The sequence below is a fragment of the Meriones unguiculatus genome, chromosome 7 (genome assembly GCF_030254825.1).
Source record: "Meriones unguiculatus strain TT.TT164.6M chromosome 7, Bangor_MerUng_6.1, whole genome shotgun sequence".
Classification (NCBI taxonomy): Eukaryota; Metazoa; Chordata; class Mammalia; order Rodentia; family Muridae; genus Meriones; species Meriones unguiculatus.
In genome coordinates, this window is record NC_083355.1 from 115,594,890 (window position 1) to 115,610,060 (window position 15,171).

A 15,171-nucleotide genomic window follows, 5' to 3' on the forward strand; every position below is an offset into this window, starting at 1 on the left:
TATCCCTGTAAAAATATTAACCTTTTTTTTTTCTTGTCTCTTATAAACCACGTAGCTGAGAATGAATTCTTGATCCTCCTGCCTCTGCCTCCCAAATGCTGGAATTACAAATATATCACCACCATGCTCATCTAAAAGTCTTATGTTTAAATGATTGCCTATAAGACATAATCCTTTTATTGCTAAGCTTTTATATTTTTTTAATTTGTGAAGGTTTTGATATTAACTTTAAAAAATTAGTCCAATGACTTATTTTTTAAATGACAGCACATTTGTAGAGCAAATTATATAAGCCACTGCAAAAAGCTAAATGTTGTCCAAGAAGAAATGATGTATAAAATACCAGATTTCATACTGAAGTTTGTTTTTTTTTCTTTAATAATTTATTTTTATTTCATGTGCATTGGTGTTTTGCATACATGTGGGCGGGTGTCAGAGCCCTTGGAACTGGGGTTACAGACAGTGTGAGCTGCCATGTAGGGGTCCTCTGGAGGAGTAGCCAGTGCTCTTAACTGCTGAGCCATCTCTCCAGCCCCAAAGTTCATATTTCTTAATGGAAAGGTTTTTCAAAGCCCCCTCCTTTCTCCATCCTCCCACACCCCCAGAGGTGATCTGCTCACTTGACAACTCATGACCACAAAGCTCATAAGAAAATACAGGCTATTGTTTTTCCCTGTGTTACTTATTAGCAGAGTCTGGAAGACATAGAATAGACTGTTTCTGTTGAAGAAAGGGGTGTTCTTTGTTCATAGCCACAGCTTCTCATCTTTAAGCTTCCTCATAGTGGGTGGTGCTTAGGTTAGCATGGTGGTTGCTTTAGATTGTTTGAGTACTACTACTCGTTTGACATTTTTGTTTTTTTATTTCATTTACCAAATATGTATATCATGCAGGTGCCCCCTGCTGAGACAGTTCCTCAGGTCAAAAAAGAAAAGCACAGCACACAAGCTAAAAACAGAGCAAAAAGGAAACCTCCAAAAGGCATGTTTCTTTCTCAAGAAGACGTGGAGGCTGTGTCTGCCAATGCTACTGCTGCAACCACGGTGCTGAGACAGCTGGACATGGAGCTGGTCTCCATCAAAAGACAGGTACTGCCAGCCCAGTGCGCGCCAGGGCGCCCTACCTCACTGTTTGCCTCGTTTTTTCCAGGCTTAGAAATGCCAAAGGAGCTGCTTATTTCTCTTTTTAAAATATCTGCTTATTGCTTCTGTTGCTCTCCTTGTGGAGTTCCCGTCCTCTCCAGATCTTACTGTTTCCCACTTCTTTCATAAGATTCCCTGCGCTCTGCCCAAAGGTTGCCCATAAGTCTCAGCATCTGCTTTAATATTCTGCAGGGCAGAGCCTTTCAGAGGCCCTCTGTGGCGGGCTCCTAACTTGTTTCCTGTTTTCTCCTTCTTCTGATGTCCATCCTCTTTGCCTTTCGGGATGGGGACTGAGCATTTTAGCCAGAGTCCTCCCTCTTGATTAGTTTCTTTAGGTGTACAGATTTTAGTAGGTTTATCCTATATTATATGTCTATATGAGTGAGTATATACTATATGTGTGTGTCTTTCTGCTTCTGGGATACCTCACTAAGAGCAACAGAACCAAAAAATCTGAGCACTGGGGTCTTTCCTGAGACTCATACTCCAACCAAGTACCATGCATGGAGATAACCTAGAAACCCTGCACAGCTGTAGCCCATAGCAGTTGAGTGTCCAAATGGGTTCCATAGTAATGGGAACAGGGACTGCCTCTGACATGAACTGATAGGCCTGCTCTTTGATCACCTCACCCTGATGGGGGGAGCAGCCTTACCAGGCCACAGAAGATGACAACGCAGCCACTCCTGTTGCTATCTGATAGACTAGGATCAGAAAGAAGGAGAGGAGGACCTCCCTGGTCAGTGGACTTGGGGAGGGGCATGCATGGAGAAGGGAAGGGAAGGTGGGATTGGGAGGGGAGGAGGGAGGGATTTATGGGGGGAATACAAAGTGAATAAAGTGTAATTAATAAAAACTAATTAAAAACTATAAAAATTATTTAAAAAATAAAAATAAAATAAAAACAACAAAAAAAGAAAAGATAAAAAAAATCTGCTTATTAATATTGGCGGTGGTGAATACGCTGTGATGTGTGGAGGTCGGAAGACAGGTTTGTGGAGTTGATTCTTTGTTTCTGACTTTTCTTGGCGTCTAAGGATTGAACTCTTGTCCCCAACAGCGGTTCATTTCTAAGGAATTGGGTAAAAGAAACAACGTTTCTCTGTATAGCCCTGGCTGTCCTGGCCTGGCCTCATAGACCAGGCTGGCCTCAAACCCACAGAGATCTCACTGCCTCTGCCTCCCAAGTGCTGAGGTTAAAAAGCGTGTGCCGCCACGGCCTGGCTTAGTCCACTCTTATGTTACCATAAGATTATGTTTATTTTTATGGTTTTCTCTCCTGTGCTCGTGTTTTATAAAGCTGTTAGTTTTGATCTGCTCTTACTCATTGCTTTATAAATACCCACTAGCAGTACATTCTGCTATGGTGGAGATTTGGGTTGTTTCCATTTGGGGCTATCACACAAACTCTTACCGAGAACGTTAGGGATTTGTGCATCATGCATGCATCTTTTTAGAGCACATCTCTATTGAGTCCCCAAGAGTAGAACCATCATGTTCAGGGTTTTCAGAGTGGTCTTATCAGCTTAGATATATTTTGATTGTACCATACCAGCATTTCCAACCTACAGTACACTGTAGATTACTGTAACCTCCCTAGCCTCTACACAGCGGTGATCACCTTCAATATCCCCAGGCATTGTGGAGTCTCCTCAGGGTGACAGTTGTTCCCATTGATAATGGTTGTTCTGCGTTGTTGCTAACGCTTGTCTTGAAATTGTGATGTTTTTCTAGTGCATTGTGTTGAGGCCTCCTTGGGCTTTGTTGGCATTGCTTACCCTTGGGCTGTCAGCCGCCCCCAGCCCCAGGTTGCCTGCCCAGTCTTTGTCCTTGGCTTCCTATTGGACTGTTGGTTTTTGTTTTTGTTTTTGGCGTGTATGTGTTTATTTGACACAGCATCACACCACATAGCTTGGGCTGGCCTCAAACTTACCAGTGCTTCTGCATCTACCTCTGTAGTTCCTTATAGAATCTCCTTTTTCCTACCCGTCTTGTAGATAATCTACCACTCATGGCCTTCTGCTTGCTCCCCTTGACAGTATTTTCTGAAATTTATTAAAGTAGCACAGTTTCTCAATCTTTCCTCTCAGGTTGGTAGTTTTTCTTTGCTTTTTTGTTTGTTTCTTTTCTTTTTTTCCCCCAGACAAGGTTTCTCTGTGTAGCCTTGGCTGTCCTACTCTCACTGTGTAAACCCGGCTGTCCTCAAACTCACAGAGAACCACCTGCCTCTGCTTCCTTGAGTGCTGGGATTACAGGTAGGTTTTGAGTACTAGTAAGGAGCTTTTAGGTGTTGGAGAGATGGCTCAGTAGTTAAGAGTAGTTGTTCTGGTTAGAGGACTTGAGTTTGATACCCAGTACCCACATAGAAGCTGACAACCATCTCTAAGTCCAATTCCAGGGGGATCTGGTGAGGCCAGGGAGTCCTGACCTACACAGGCACCAGGCACGCACATGGTGCACAGACATACATGCAGGAAAACACCCACACTCAGGAAGTAAATAAATCTTCTAAAAATAACCCTTCCCAGGTGATAAGTCTGCGTTGGCTATCATCTTAACATCATTGTTTCAGCCTTTGTATTTTGATTTTCAATCTACTTAAAAGTGTTTTCTGGGCGTGGTGTTATACATGTAAGTGTTTAAGTATGGGCATCTATTTCACCAACTACTTTTTACTGAAAAGGCTGCCGTTTCTCCCCTGCCATGCACTGAGACCTTTGTGTAAAAATGGGCAGGTCTGATGTGTCCTGTGTTCTCTTGCCCGTGCTTTGCTGGTGCATAGTGCCGTGGTGCGGTGTGCTTGCTAAGTTTATATGTGTGGCAGTGAAGCCCCGAGGTCTCGTTATCCTTAGCCCTTTGTAGTTCTTTAAGAATTTGTATCACTTTTCAATTTTCAGAAAAAAAAAACAATTCTACTAGAATTTTGAGATTTTGTTACAGCTATCAAATTAATATCTTTTTTTATTTGGTTGGTTTAATTTTTTTTTGAGTTTCTTCTCTATGTATCCCTGGGTATTCTGGAACTCAATCTGCATACCAGGCTGGCCTCAAATTCAGAGATCTGTCTGCTTGTTAAAGGCATGTTCCACCAAATTAGTGTCTTCAGTGGGTTTTCTGATGAATGGAGATAGCATGCCCCTCCCCTGGGCCGATCTTTAATTATTTGTGTGGTGTCATTTTTGATGTGCAAGGCTTGTACATCCTTTATTAGAATTATTCTAAGATATCTGTTACATTTTATGGATGCTCTTGTAATAACAGGTTTTTTAAAGGAGGGCCATCAGCTGTATCTGAGACCTCACACACACCAGTAGTCATATATCTAGTTAATGCATACTGTTTTTATGGTCAGCCTAGCACTCTAGCATGGGCCTTTCATTAAGTCTTCCCCTTCCCTTCTCCTCTCTTGCCCTTTCTTCTTCCACAGCTTGATTAGTTAAGACTTAGTAATGGGAATCCAGCTGTCAAATATGGTCAGACCTTCTGGTGGTCTCCAAAAGGGTAGATTGATGGCTCTGTCTTTCTTTTGGTTCAAGGAGCGGGGGGGGGGGGGGGTTTACACAAGCATCCTCGCAGAGTCAGAGGATAGCTCTCCAGCTGCTGCCAGCATGGCTCTGCTCTGATCTTAGGGGAGTCACTTAATCTTCCTAGAGACCTCTTTTCAGATGAGGCGATTAGTCCTTGAGGTCTGATCCTTGCAGATCTGCCGGGTGGCTGCTCCACGGCATTGTCTGTGCTGCTGCTGGTGGAGGAGCTGTGCTAAGTGAGGATGAAATGCTGAGGGAAGAGGAAGCTCCTCTGCCACTAACTATGGAATGAGAAACAGTCTGGTTTTTCGAGGCAGGGTCAAGGACAGGAGTGTTTTAATTTGAAATAATTACTCCGGTTGGCAGTTGTGAAGAGAAAGGGCTTAGAGCCTAACGTGGTAGTGAGGACACAGGTGCTTAGATGACCTTCAAGAGTCAAGTCCACCGCCAGTCAGAGAGACAGTAACTTTGAGAACCCTAAAGAAAACATTCACCTCAGAGTAACAAAAACCTTATTAGCAGTTGAAGAAGTCTCACTGTCAGGCTGTCAGCAGCTGCTATTTGAGTTGTGTTCAGGGGCGCTCAGGCATCCAGGGAGCTTTATAGCTCTTCTCTGTGAGTCTCAGGGTTTTGCTGTGCCTCCTGCTGACAGCTGCAGAAGCCATTTTGTAATCTTGGGATCTGTATTCAGGGCTGTAAGAAAAGGAGATGGAGGCAGAGCCACCCTGCCTAGCCCTGTGAGTAGGGGAGCAAAGGCCTTCCACCAGAAGCCCCAGCCTGCTGCTTGCCCGCGCGTGTGCTCTGCCCTTCCTGGCTCTCAGGAACTAGCACAGCGTTGAAGACTGTGGGGCTGGGCTGGAAGTGTCCACTTCTTCAGTGGGTAAGCTTGTGGCAGGAGTCTCCTGAGTGACGGGAGAGAGGAGTTCCTGTGAACAAGATGAAGTAAAAAAATAATAATAATAATGAAACCTTTACCTGGGAGGCCCAGGGAGGGCCCTAGGCCAGCCACATGGGCTACATTGCTTGTTTTTTGTTTTTCCTTTAAATGCCACACACAGCCATATCCTGATTCTTACTCAATTTTCTTTCCAGTTGACAAAATGTTGACCACTAAACTGTTTATTCTGATTTTAAATCCTGGATTCCACCTCTGCACCCGTCTCTGCTGGTTTTTTCTGAAGACAAGGTCTGCTATCTCAGGCTGGCCTCCAGTTCTAACCCTTAGTCCCAAACTTGTGAGCCTGAGGCAGGACCAGCCTGGGCTACAGAAAGAGAACCTATCTCAGAAACAACCCAGCCTTAAAGCACTTGACAAAGTTAGAATTTTAAAAGATCGTGTAGGAGCCAGAAGCAGTCATGCACACCTTTACTCCCAGCACAGAAGGGGGCGTGGCCGAGCTCTGCGAGGTCGAGGCAGCCCTCGCCTGCATAGCAGGTTCTAGGCCTGCCAGGCTGCATAGTGAGACCCTGTCTTGAGAAAACAGGGCAAATAGGGAAGAAAAAAAAAGGTTATGTAGGTATAAAAGGCTGTTTCAGAAGCTGGAAGGGGGCCAGTGAGATGCTCAGGGGAAGCCCAGCTATGTTGAGTCTGCCAGAGCCCACATGGCAGGAGAGCCAGCTGCACAGAGCTGTGCAGTGACCTCAGTAAGACTCTTTACGGTGAAAGCGTGCTGCCTGCACACGTGCTGGAGGAGGGTCTCGGGCTTGCTCTCCAGGACAAGGGAAGAGAGAGGGGTGACTGAGCAGTGCCTTTCCTTCCCTACTCGAAAGCCTTGCTTTTATGTTCCTTTGCTATTAGACCTCTTCTTAGCCAGGTGATGGTGGCGCACCTTTTAATCCCAGCACTGGGGAGGCAGAGGCAAGTGGATCTCTGTGAGTTCGAGGCCAGCCTGGTCTACAGACTGAGTTCAAGGACAACCAGGGCTACGCATGAAACAAAACGAAACAAAGCACATTCTTTTTTCTTCAGGGAATGTCTGCCACTTCTGGGTGTCTGTGATGTTTGCCCTCACAGCCCGCCCGTTCTTTCCTTGACTTTCTTACAGTTTCTGTGGTTTTCCAAAGAGTGAAAAGTGCTAAAAGTCACAGTTCCATCCCACCACACACTGGACAAAGGCACAACTGGTGTCTGTTTTATTTGGGTATCCATGTGCAAAATTAATGTGGCTGATTTCTGTCACTGTCTCTCTCTCTCTTTCTCTCGTGATTGGGCACAAATACAAAAACTAAGTATGCTGAGTCAAGCAAAAATAGGAAAAAAAGATGTTAAACTTGGTTGGAGTTAAGTTTGGAGAAATTTTACTGTTAAGATTTTCCATTTTTCCCCATCAAAGATGTGTTTTCTAGTCTTCTTCTTTTTAAAATGAAACTCTTAAAAAAAAAAAGAAAAGAAAAAAATGAAACTTTTTTTTCTCTTAGATTCAGAACATTAAGCAGACGAACAGTGCTCTTAAAGAAAAGCTTGATGGTGGAATAGAGCCTTACCGACTTCCAGAGGTAGGATTCTGTTTACTTCAGAATTAGGGCCGAGCTTATTTTCTTGAAGTTTCTCTGTGGTACATATCTCCAGTGTCTTGTTTTGCAAAGATATACAGACATAATTTCAAGAACCAAGTTTATATCAAATCCTGACACCAAAAAAAGTTCATTAAGTTGCATAAAGATGTGTGTAATGAGTTGACAATCCATTTGTATCTTAGGTTATTCAGAAGTGCAATGCACGCTGGACTACAGAAGAGCAGCTTCTGGCCGTACAAGGTATGAGGGAGCTCTGCTTAGCTCACGGGAGCTGTGGTGATATAAGGGAAGTGCCATGTTCCACTCTGCTGTCGCTCTGCTTGCGTGGAAGCTTGTCTCATGGCCATCACTCTAGGCGTGTGTACGTGCATGTGTGTGTTGGTACTGAGGTTTGAATCTAGGGTCATGCGAGGCAGATGCTATACGGTTGTGAAACACGCTCAGTCTGTGATTTTAGTTATTTAAGACAATCTCACCTTTTGCTTAGGCTGACCTTGAGCTCAACCCTTCTGCCTGAAGCTCCCAAGGGCTGGAATTATAGACCTGTGCAGCCCCTTCCCCGCTTTTTTTAACCCTGAAAGCCACAATTGGCTGAGGGTGTGAGTGCATTATACTCGAGAGTTGCCAGTGTCAAAAGACAAAATAAATCCTAGCACTTTAAGACCAGAAATGTTTCTCGAGTGAGGATTCCGAAAAAGCAAGGCAGAATGTTCCCAGCAGAATGTCCACAGGCACTTGACGGGAACCTCAGCAACTTGTATGCTGTCACATGCTCTAAGGAAGGTTTCTAGTAGACAGGGTCTGTAAGATACCCCTAAAGGTGACTGCCGTGTTTCCACTGCTGTAGCATGCCGAGATAGCGTCTGTGGTCAGAGCCTTTATGGATAGAGGGGTAAGCGTCAGCTGCATTTCTCTTGTTTGGTTCTGGTTCTGGTTCTGGTGGGTTCCAGATCATCAGCAAGTGCCTTACCCACTCAGCCATCTCCCTAACCTGAACTGAGCTTTTTAAAATGGTAAGAGCACTTTCTGCTCTTCGAGACGAACCAGGTTTAATTCCCAGGAACCACATGAAACTCCAGAAGATTTGACTCTTTCTTCTGGCCTCTGCAGACACAAGGGACACAAATGGCACACATACATACATACAGGAAAAACTTCCACATACATAAAATAAATAAATAAAAGTTTTTAAATGTTTTTTTCTCTTACAATTTTTTTTTCTTCTGTCCTTAGCCATCAGGAAATATGGGCGAGATTTTCAGGCAATCTCAGATGTGATTGGGAACAAGTCAGTTGTTCAGGTGAAAAACTTTTTTGTAAATTATCGGCGCCGCTTCAACATAGATGAAGTGTTACAAGAATGGGAAGCAGAGCATGGTAGAGACGAGACCAATGGGCCCAGCAACCAGAGACCTGTCAGGTCCCCGGAAAGCGCCACCAAGATCCCCGAGGAAGAAGATGAGGTAAGTCTGGAACGGCTCATCTCCTCACTGCAGGCCGAGCTCAGGTCTCTGGAGCTGCTGAAATACCTTCCCGTTCCCGTTACTCAGTGTCATTTACCTGTAATACGGTAGTGTGCGCGCTGACTCAGGTGGCATCACTGCGCCACAGACCACACGACTCTATCCTGGCTTTCTTCTGCACTTGTAAAAATCATCAGGAGCTGCTGAAGAGTGTCTGGCTCAGGCAGGCCTCAAGTGTTAGGCCACGTTAGGGGCTACTGACCTTCTGGGTGAGTCTGCATGCCTTTAGCAGCTCGTTGGGGGTGTCCAGCAGGCACCCTCCAGCTTCTGATGCTGTCCAGAGGTGGCTAGCTTAGGCTGGTAGAGACAGTTCTAGATCCTGGGGCTGTTGGGACTTCTGTGATAGCATTGTGATTTTGGAAATGGTGACAGTCATTTCATCAGTACTGTCAGGAAGGAAGCTGCCTCAGCCTAGAGACACATCTGTCCCCTTGCACATGCGGCATTAGGACTGCTTACGTGCTGCTTGCACCCACCTCAGGAGAGGGCACCATGCTGTGTGTGCTTGTGCCTCCTCTGCCACAGAAGCATGCGAGGCGAAGTGAGGCGAGGTAGTCATTACCATTCTGGACTTGTCCACTGGTCTGATACCTGAAGTTGACTTTCTCTGTTGGTTGGTTCGTGTTGTTTGTGTGCAGGGCCTCAAGATGGTTCCCTCTAAGGAAAGCGTTGCATCACAGCACTCTGAGAATTAGACTCTTGAGTACTTTGTACAAGAAGGTCTGTGCAGTTGTGTTAAATGTACACATTAGCAGTGTGAGCAGTGCTCTCAAGTTACCCTGCTCAGGGCCAAGAACGTGACCTCTAAGCAAGCTCTACCTTAGCAGTCAGTTTGCCTCATGTTGACTGCCCTGCTAGAAAAGTTAGAGGCAGGGAGAAAAGGAGTTAGAATTTGCAAGAATGGAAGCTTTCTAGCATGTTTCCTAATACCATTCCCAAGGCTCTTGGAAACAAGATCAGTAGGACTGTGGCTTGGCAGAGCAAGTGTTGATAGAGGTGGTTTGAGAAATCTGTGGGTGAAGTCAAGGCCCACTGCCATGCTGGACAGGCCAGTTCTTTTGCAGGCAGTTTTGCTTCAGTTTCTTCTCCCAGTGTGTTCATGCTCTCCTGAAACCGGCTCATGCCAACCAGTGACGTCTTAGAGTTTGTGCTGTTGGACCATCCCTGTAACTTCTCTTTAAAAATAAGACAGGACAAAACAGAGGGTATTACCTGCATGTTGTTTCCAGTCATTTGGCCATTTAAACTATCTCCCTTCTTCCTACTGGTCTGTCCTTCCACTTATAAGCTTTGGGAATCAAGCTCAGGTCATCAGAGCTGGTGGCGTGAACTTCATTGTCCCCTGAGTTCTCTTGCCAGCCTCCCTTCTGTGCTTGTCACATCAACAGCCCTCTCTCCCAGCCCTTCTGTTGCTGTTCTGAGGTTAGTTTGTAGAAGGAAATTGGCTTGTGATGATTCAAGTTCACCAAGAGCCTGGGGACTGAGCTGTTAGAATGCTGGTGATTGTCTGGCCAGCGCTCAGAGCATGGAGACTTGCTGACTTCACCCGCTTGTTTATCCTGTGTCCAGCAGCTAGGGATCTCTATCCTCACACAGGATGGAGAACATCAGGATTTTCACAAGTCCCACTAAAACAAAGACCTGTCAGTTTTAAAGACTTTTTTCCTCCTAAAGAAGGGAGAGCAGTCCAGGAGGTCTGAGATCCACTATGGAGGGTGATGGAGCAATGGGTTAGAGATTGCCACCTAACGTCAGAGTGACCAAGAGTTGTGGCCTTCCTCTAGAGAGGAGCTGCTTTCGCTAGCTGTTCTTTAGAGTGTCATTTCACCTGCAGGAACCACGCTCTCAGATTCTGGATTTGTAGCCCAGTTGCTTCCCCAGTAGCAAGACAAAAGAGGCAAATGAAAAACTGCTTTCATCTGTTAAGGAAGATTGTTCCACAGTCCAGGGTCCCAGCAGGAGCCACCAGCTATTGGGGAGCCGGGTGTCAGGGCCGCCCTCTGGCCAGTGCATGTAATTCTGACTACAGGCCTGCCTGAGCAGCCCTGAGGACAGGACCCGTAGCTCATGTGTCTGACTTGGCCGAGAAAGCATCATTATCACACCTTCACACCTTCAGCAAACAGGGAAACTGAAGCTTAGAAAGAGAAACTGGTCCAAGATGAATCAGGGCTTCCTCCCTGGAACACGAGTGCTCGTCCTGCACGTGCTTGCTGTATGGTCTGTGAGGACACCAGAGGCAGTGTGTGCTGACTGCTGCTCTCATTCCTTCTTTTCTCCCCTCCTTCAGGCTGCTTCTGTCCTCGACGTAAGATACGCATCTGCCTCCTGAAACCTGCTGGTAGCTTGAACACTTGGTGTGGACGACGTGTTACCCAGATATCAGGTATTCCAAGACATCGCTAGCCATCTGCATCACATCTCTGTGGACAAGCAGCTATTACCAAAAAAGGCATACACTTCCAGTCCTGTGCTACATCTGCCTTAATTCTTTGCTCGTTCCTCCATGTTGGCACGACTTCCCAGAGAGCTCCGTTGCATCTCATTCTGCCTAAGGGCTGGGGGACCCACGGCCTGCACACCTCCCTCGAGTCTGGGACCTACCCTCCAATTGGCTCCCCTGAGCCCCAACAATGGCAGCTCTCCCAGTCAACAGCTTCAGAACAGGTAGTCTTGAAAGGCCCAGCTCTGTTCCTGCATGGCCTGCAGTTTCTACTTTGTGCATAGTGTAATTCTCAGAAGGCCCTATAGGCCTTCTAGAAAATTTCTCCCCTTCTCTTCTGGGGCAGCCACCTAAGTAATACCATGCTTCTTTGGAAATCACAATCCATTGGCAGACCACATCGTAACCTTTATCATACCAAGGTTCCTGATACAGCTCCTGTCTTTCAAAACAGAGGGTAGAGTTACGGTTTATATATAGGTCAGGTGGCTCCTCTCCCCTCTCTCTCTCCCCTAACTCTTTCCCTTTTCTCCCTTTCCAAGTGGTAAAAGCTCATTTGCAGCAACTGTCCTTGGACATTGTAGCTTAATGGGAACGTGGACCTCAACGCTTTCTGCCTTCAACCTTCAGCATTGTAATCCCAGGATGTGGGTGCACCCCATCTCTTCTTGACTCCCCAGCTACCACTATCATCACCCAACTCTGAGAGATTTGGTTCATATCACTGTACCTGGTGCTTGTACATTTGGAATTGGTGCCTTCTCCTTTTGGCAACCATGTTATCGATCCCTTTTCTGTTCAAGTGTCTTATTTAAAGTTTATTGCTTGCCAAAGATGACATCACTGAGGTGTAGCAGATGGAGAGAGCGCCTGCAGATTTGACTAAGTGCAGCCTGTAAACGTCAGGTCAGCTCAGTACAAGATAATAGGAAGCTGGGGTGGTTTTCTAGACGCTGCACACCATCCTAAACAGTGCGCCTGGCCATCGTTTATCACTCCATGTGTCCCTTTGTGTCATGTGTGTACTGGTGTGTTCACACACACCGTCCCCTGTCTTCTAGCAGCAGAGAGGACAGAAAAGTGATGGATGTGTTGCTTAGTGAGACCAGGATGGAAAGAAAACTATCGAAAGAGTGGTATGTAATGCCATTTGCTTGGACTGGGAACAAACAAAGATTTCTAAGATGTTCTGAGACTTCCAGAATCACTTTTGCTCTCTTAGCAGACTGTGGGCCTGCAGGGCCTTGAGTTGCAGACGGTCAGGCGGCATTCTAGCGTGCATGGCCAGCTGAGGCTGCACTAACCGTGTGGAAATATCTTTTGTTGTTTGCAGCAGTTGGATTTTTTTTTCCTGCTTTCAATACCAAAAAGAAAAAGAAAAAGAAAAAAAAAAAGTTGATGCTTTAAGGTATGAACAGAGTTCTTAAGAATTTAAAATATGCAATTAAAATTCGATGTTTTTGACTCCTAAGCACCTTTCCCCTACTCCCCCACCCCCTTTTAAAAATGTGGCTGATTTTCTCTTTAGAAAGAGGTTCAGCTATAGAAATCTAGATTGGGGGTGGGGTATACACTGTTTTTGATAAGTCTGGAGGAGGGTCATTCCAGAGGCAAGTACAGAAGAACTTCTTCAACCTGTCCAATAGTAGGCGCCCACTGGTGGAGAAGAGCCTGGCAACAGGTGCGAGCCATGGCGCAGCCCCAAGTCCCAACCCAGGGAGGCAGCAGAGTGACACTAGTCACGGGCAGCTTTTGTGTTTCCATCAGCCCTGCTGAAAGGGGGAAGAAAACATAGGGCAGGGTCCGCCTACACGCTGCACAGGCCTCCCGGGACACTAGAGCACTTGATAAGCCCTGCTCACCTAGCTTTCTGCATGTCCTCTGCCAGTGGCTCCGTGTCTGTCTCTGTGCCTAGACTACTTCCCATAAGATAGATCTGTTCCCTCTCCACAGTGATTAGACTTATTCATCATCTTGGATGGTGTGGCAAGCAGAGTGGCTGTGCCAGGCCCCAGGCTCATTCTGTCCTGTCCCTTCCTGGTTCCAAGCACTGAGTGGCCTCCAGCCATGAAGAGTCAGCTGTCGGTCTGAGTATGACCAGTGTAGCTGATTTTGCCTTTTTCTTCAAGGGAGAGAGGCATGCCATTTTCATTTGACGGAAGGGGGAAAGTGGTCTTTGCCTGGCTGCTGTTGGAATAGTTTTCATGTTTTAAACTTTTTCATGACACAGTCTGCAGTGATGTAAATCCAAGAAATCACTTAGCTTTGAAAGCCGAGGGCTCTGGTCTTGAGCTGTGACTGTTCAACATGTCAAAAATTAGGGGCATCAGCGGGGTAGGTTTGGGACGTGACGCCTGAGTCTGATGGAATGTCACTTAAGCTTTGTGTTCTTAAAAATTATCAATGTGAATGTCATAATTATATATTTTTGTGGGAAAATCTTCTAAATATAAGTTATTGTGCAAAATATAGTATCATGGTCACAAATAATAGTCTAACTTTTAGTTTAGAGATCCCTAAAGATATAAACTGTATTGCGTATGCATTAAAAGTTTGTTTTATTTAATTTTATGTAAACGTGTAAAGTGTTTAGGTAATTCTTTTCCCTTATCCACTTAAACACCCTGTTACTTGAATATTGTGTTGGCTGGTCAGCAGCGGTGATCAGCTCTGCAGGAGAGCTCTAACGGGGTCCCAGGCCTCAGTTGTGCTGATCAGCTCAGTGTCCCACAGTTCGGTGCTGTGTCGGCAGGAGCGGAGCTTCGTGTAGCACACCACTGCCTCTTTGTTTGTTTGTCGAGACAGCTCCCTAAAGATGGTTTCCGGTAGTTTTTGTATGACCCACCCAATGATGGTCACAAACCTTAATCAAAAAACAAAAGGCTAAAAACTTACTGCGGAGGACTATTGTTTATGTACAGTTTCCTCAGTACTACACACCACTCTAAGTGAGTTCATTGTCACTTTAAATTTCAACTACACCCTGCTTCTATCTTTCTAAATATCAGATGGACTATTGGTATAATTGCACACCAAAAATAAGCCAAACAGTGCATTACACTACCTGGACCCTGCTCTCACGTAAGCAAAGGAAAGACAGAACAGGGCTGTCTTCCTCTCGTCTGTCCTGTTTGTACACCTAGTGACCCAGGACTCCTGTAGACGTTGCCTCAGACTGACTAACGGCAGTTAGGTCACCTGAGTCTAACGATGGTGTGCAGCGCTCCTCCCGCCACTCCCAGGTCTCTGCAGCTTCTCCTCACTGTAGCAAAGCACAATTGCAGGAACGTTACAATTACAGTTCAGAAGGAAGGTCAGTAGAGTCTATGCATGTTGTAAAATAATGACTGTTTACAGCCACCTTCTCGAAGACGAAAATTTATACTGGAGTGGATAGCATTCCATTACGTAGACTTAAAACTTTGCTGAGTGCTTTTCAGATTGCTTAAAATTTTTTCAAGATTTTAAAAGATGTATAAGGTTAAGTTTGCAAATATAACGGAAATGCTGTATATCTTTTGAAGTGATGAAATCCATGTTAAATTTTAAAGAAACTATGTTGTAATAATGCTGTTGTAAGTAATATTTCCATGTCTTTCTTTGCTTGTTTTCTAGTTCAGCACAGTCATTGTGGTGAATGTCCATAGCATTATAACTGCTTAGCCATTCATTGAATTACAACATTTGTTAGTGGAGATTGGGAAATTTATTTGTGAAATTCTGCAGAATTCATTTTTCTATTTCCAATATTTGCTGAAGTTAAATAATTTTCAAGCCATTGATGTAATAAAATATGAAACAAAAACAAATTTCTGCGTCCTTATGTCCACCTTCCTACAGAATGGGGTGTTTTTCTCCCCTTCCGAGCAGCTTTGGGTTTCCAATTGTGTTATCGCCCTGGCATTACCACAAACAGCTGGGAGTCACTCTTGCTTTTAGCTTTTTGCTCTACCAGAATAGTTTGATAATCGTTTTATGTGATTAGCTTATAGCTGGCATCAAACTGCAACGTCTCTTTA

General features: G+C 45.2%; 1 protein-coding gene across 2 annotated transcripts in view; it reads left to right on the forward strand.

Moving 5' to 3' along the window:
• Window positions 1–14,961, forward strand: part of Rcor1 (REST corepressor 1) — a 93,203-nt gene extending 78,242 nt beyond the window's left edge. The window contains exons 8-13 of one of the 2 annotated variants that reach the window (XR_009593144.1): window positions 894–1,088; window positions 7,088–7,165; window positions 7,369–7,426; window positions 8,420–8,649; window positions 11,000–11,095; window positions 11,695–14,961. Coding sequence is in view for 1 of the 2 variants with exons in the window: in XM_021645037.2 (XP_021500712.1) it covers window positions 894–1,088; window positions 7,088–7,165; window positions 7,369–7,426; window positions 8,420–8,649; window positions 11,000–11,041 (603 nt within the window). In the remaining variant the exon portion in view is untranslated. Of the gene's footprint in view, window positions 1–893; window positions 1,089–7,087; window positions 7,166–7,368; window positions 7,427–8,419; window positions 8,650–10,999 lie in introns of both variants that reach the window. The other variant, XM_021645037.2, reaches the window with a different exon arrangement.
• The last annotated feature ends 210 nt before the right edge of the window (window positions 14,962–15,171 follow it).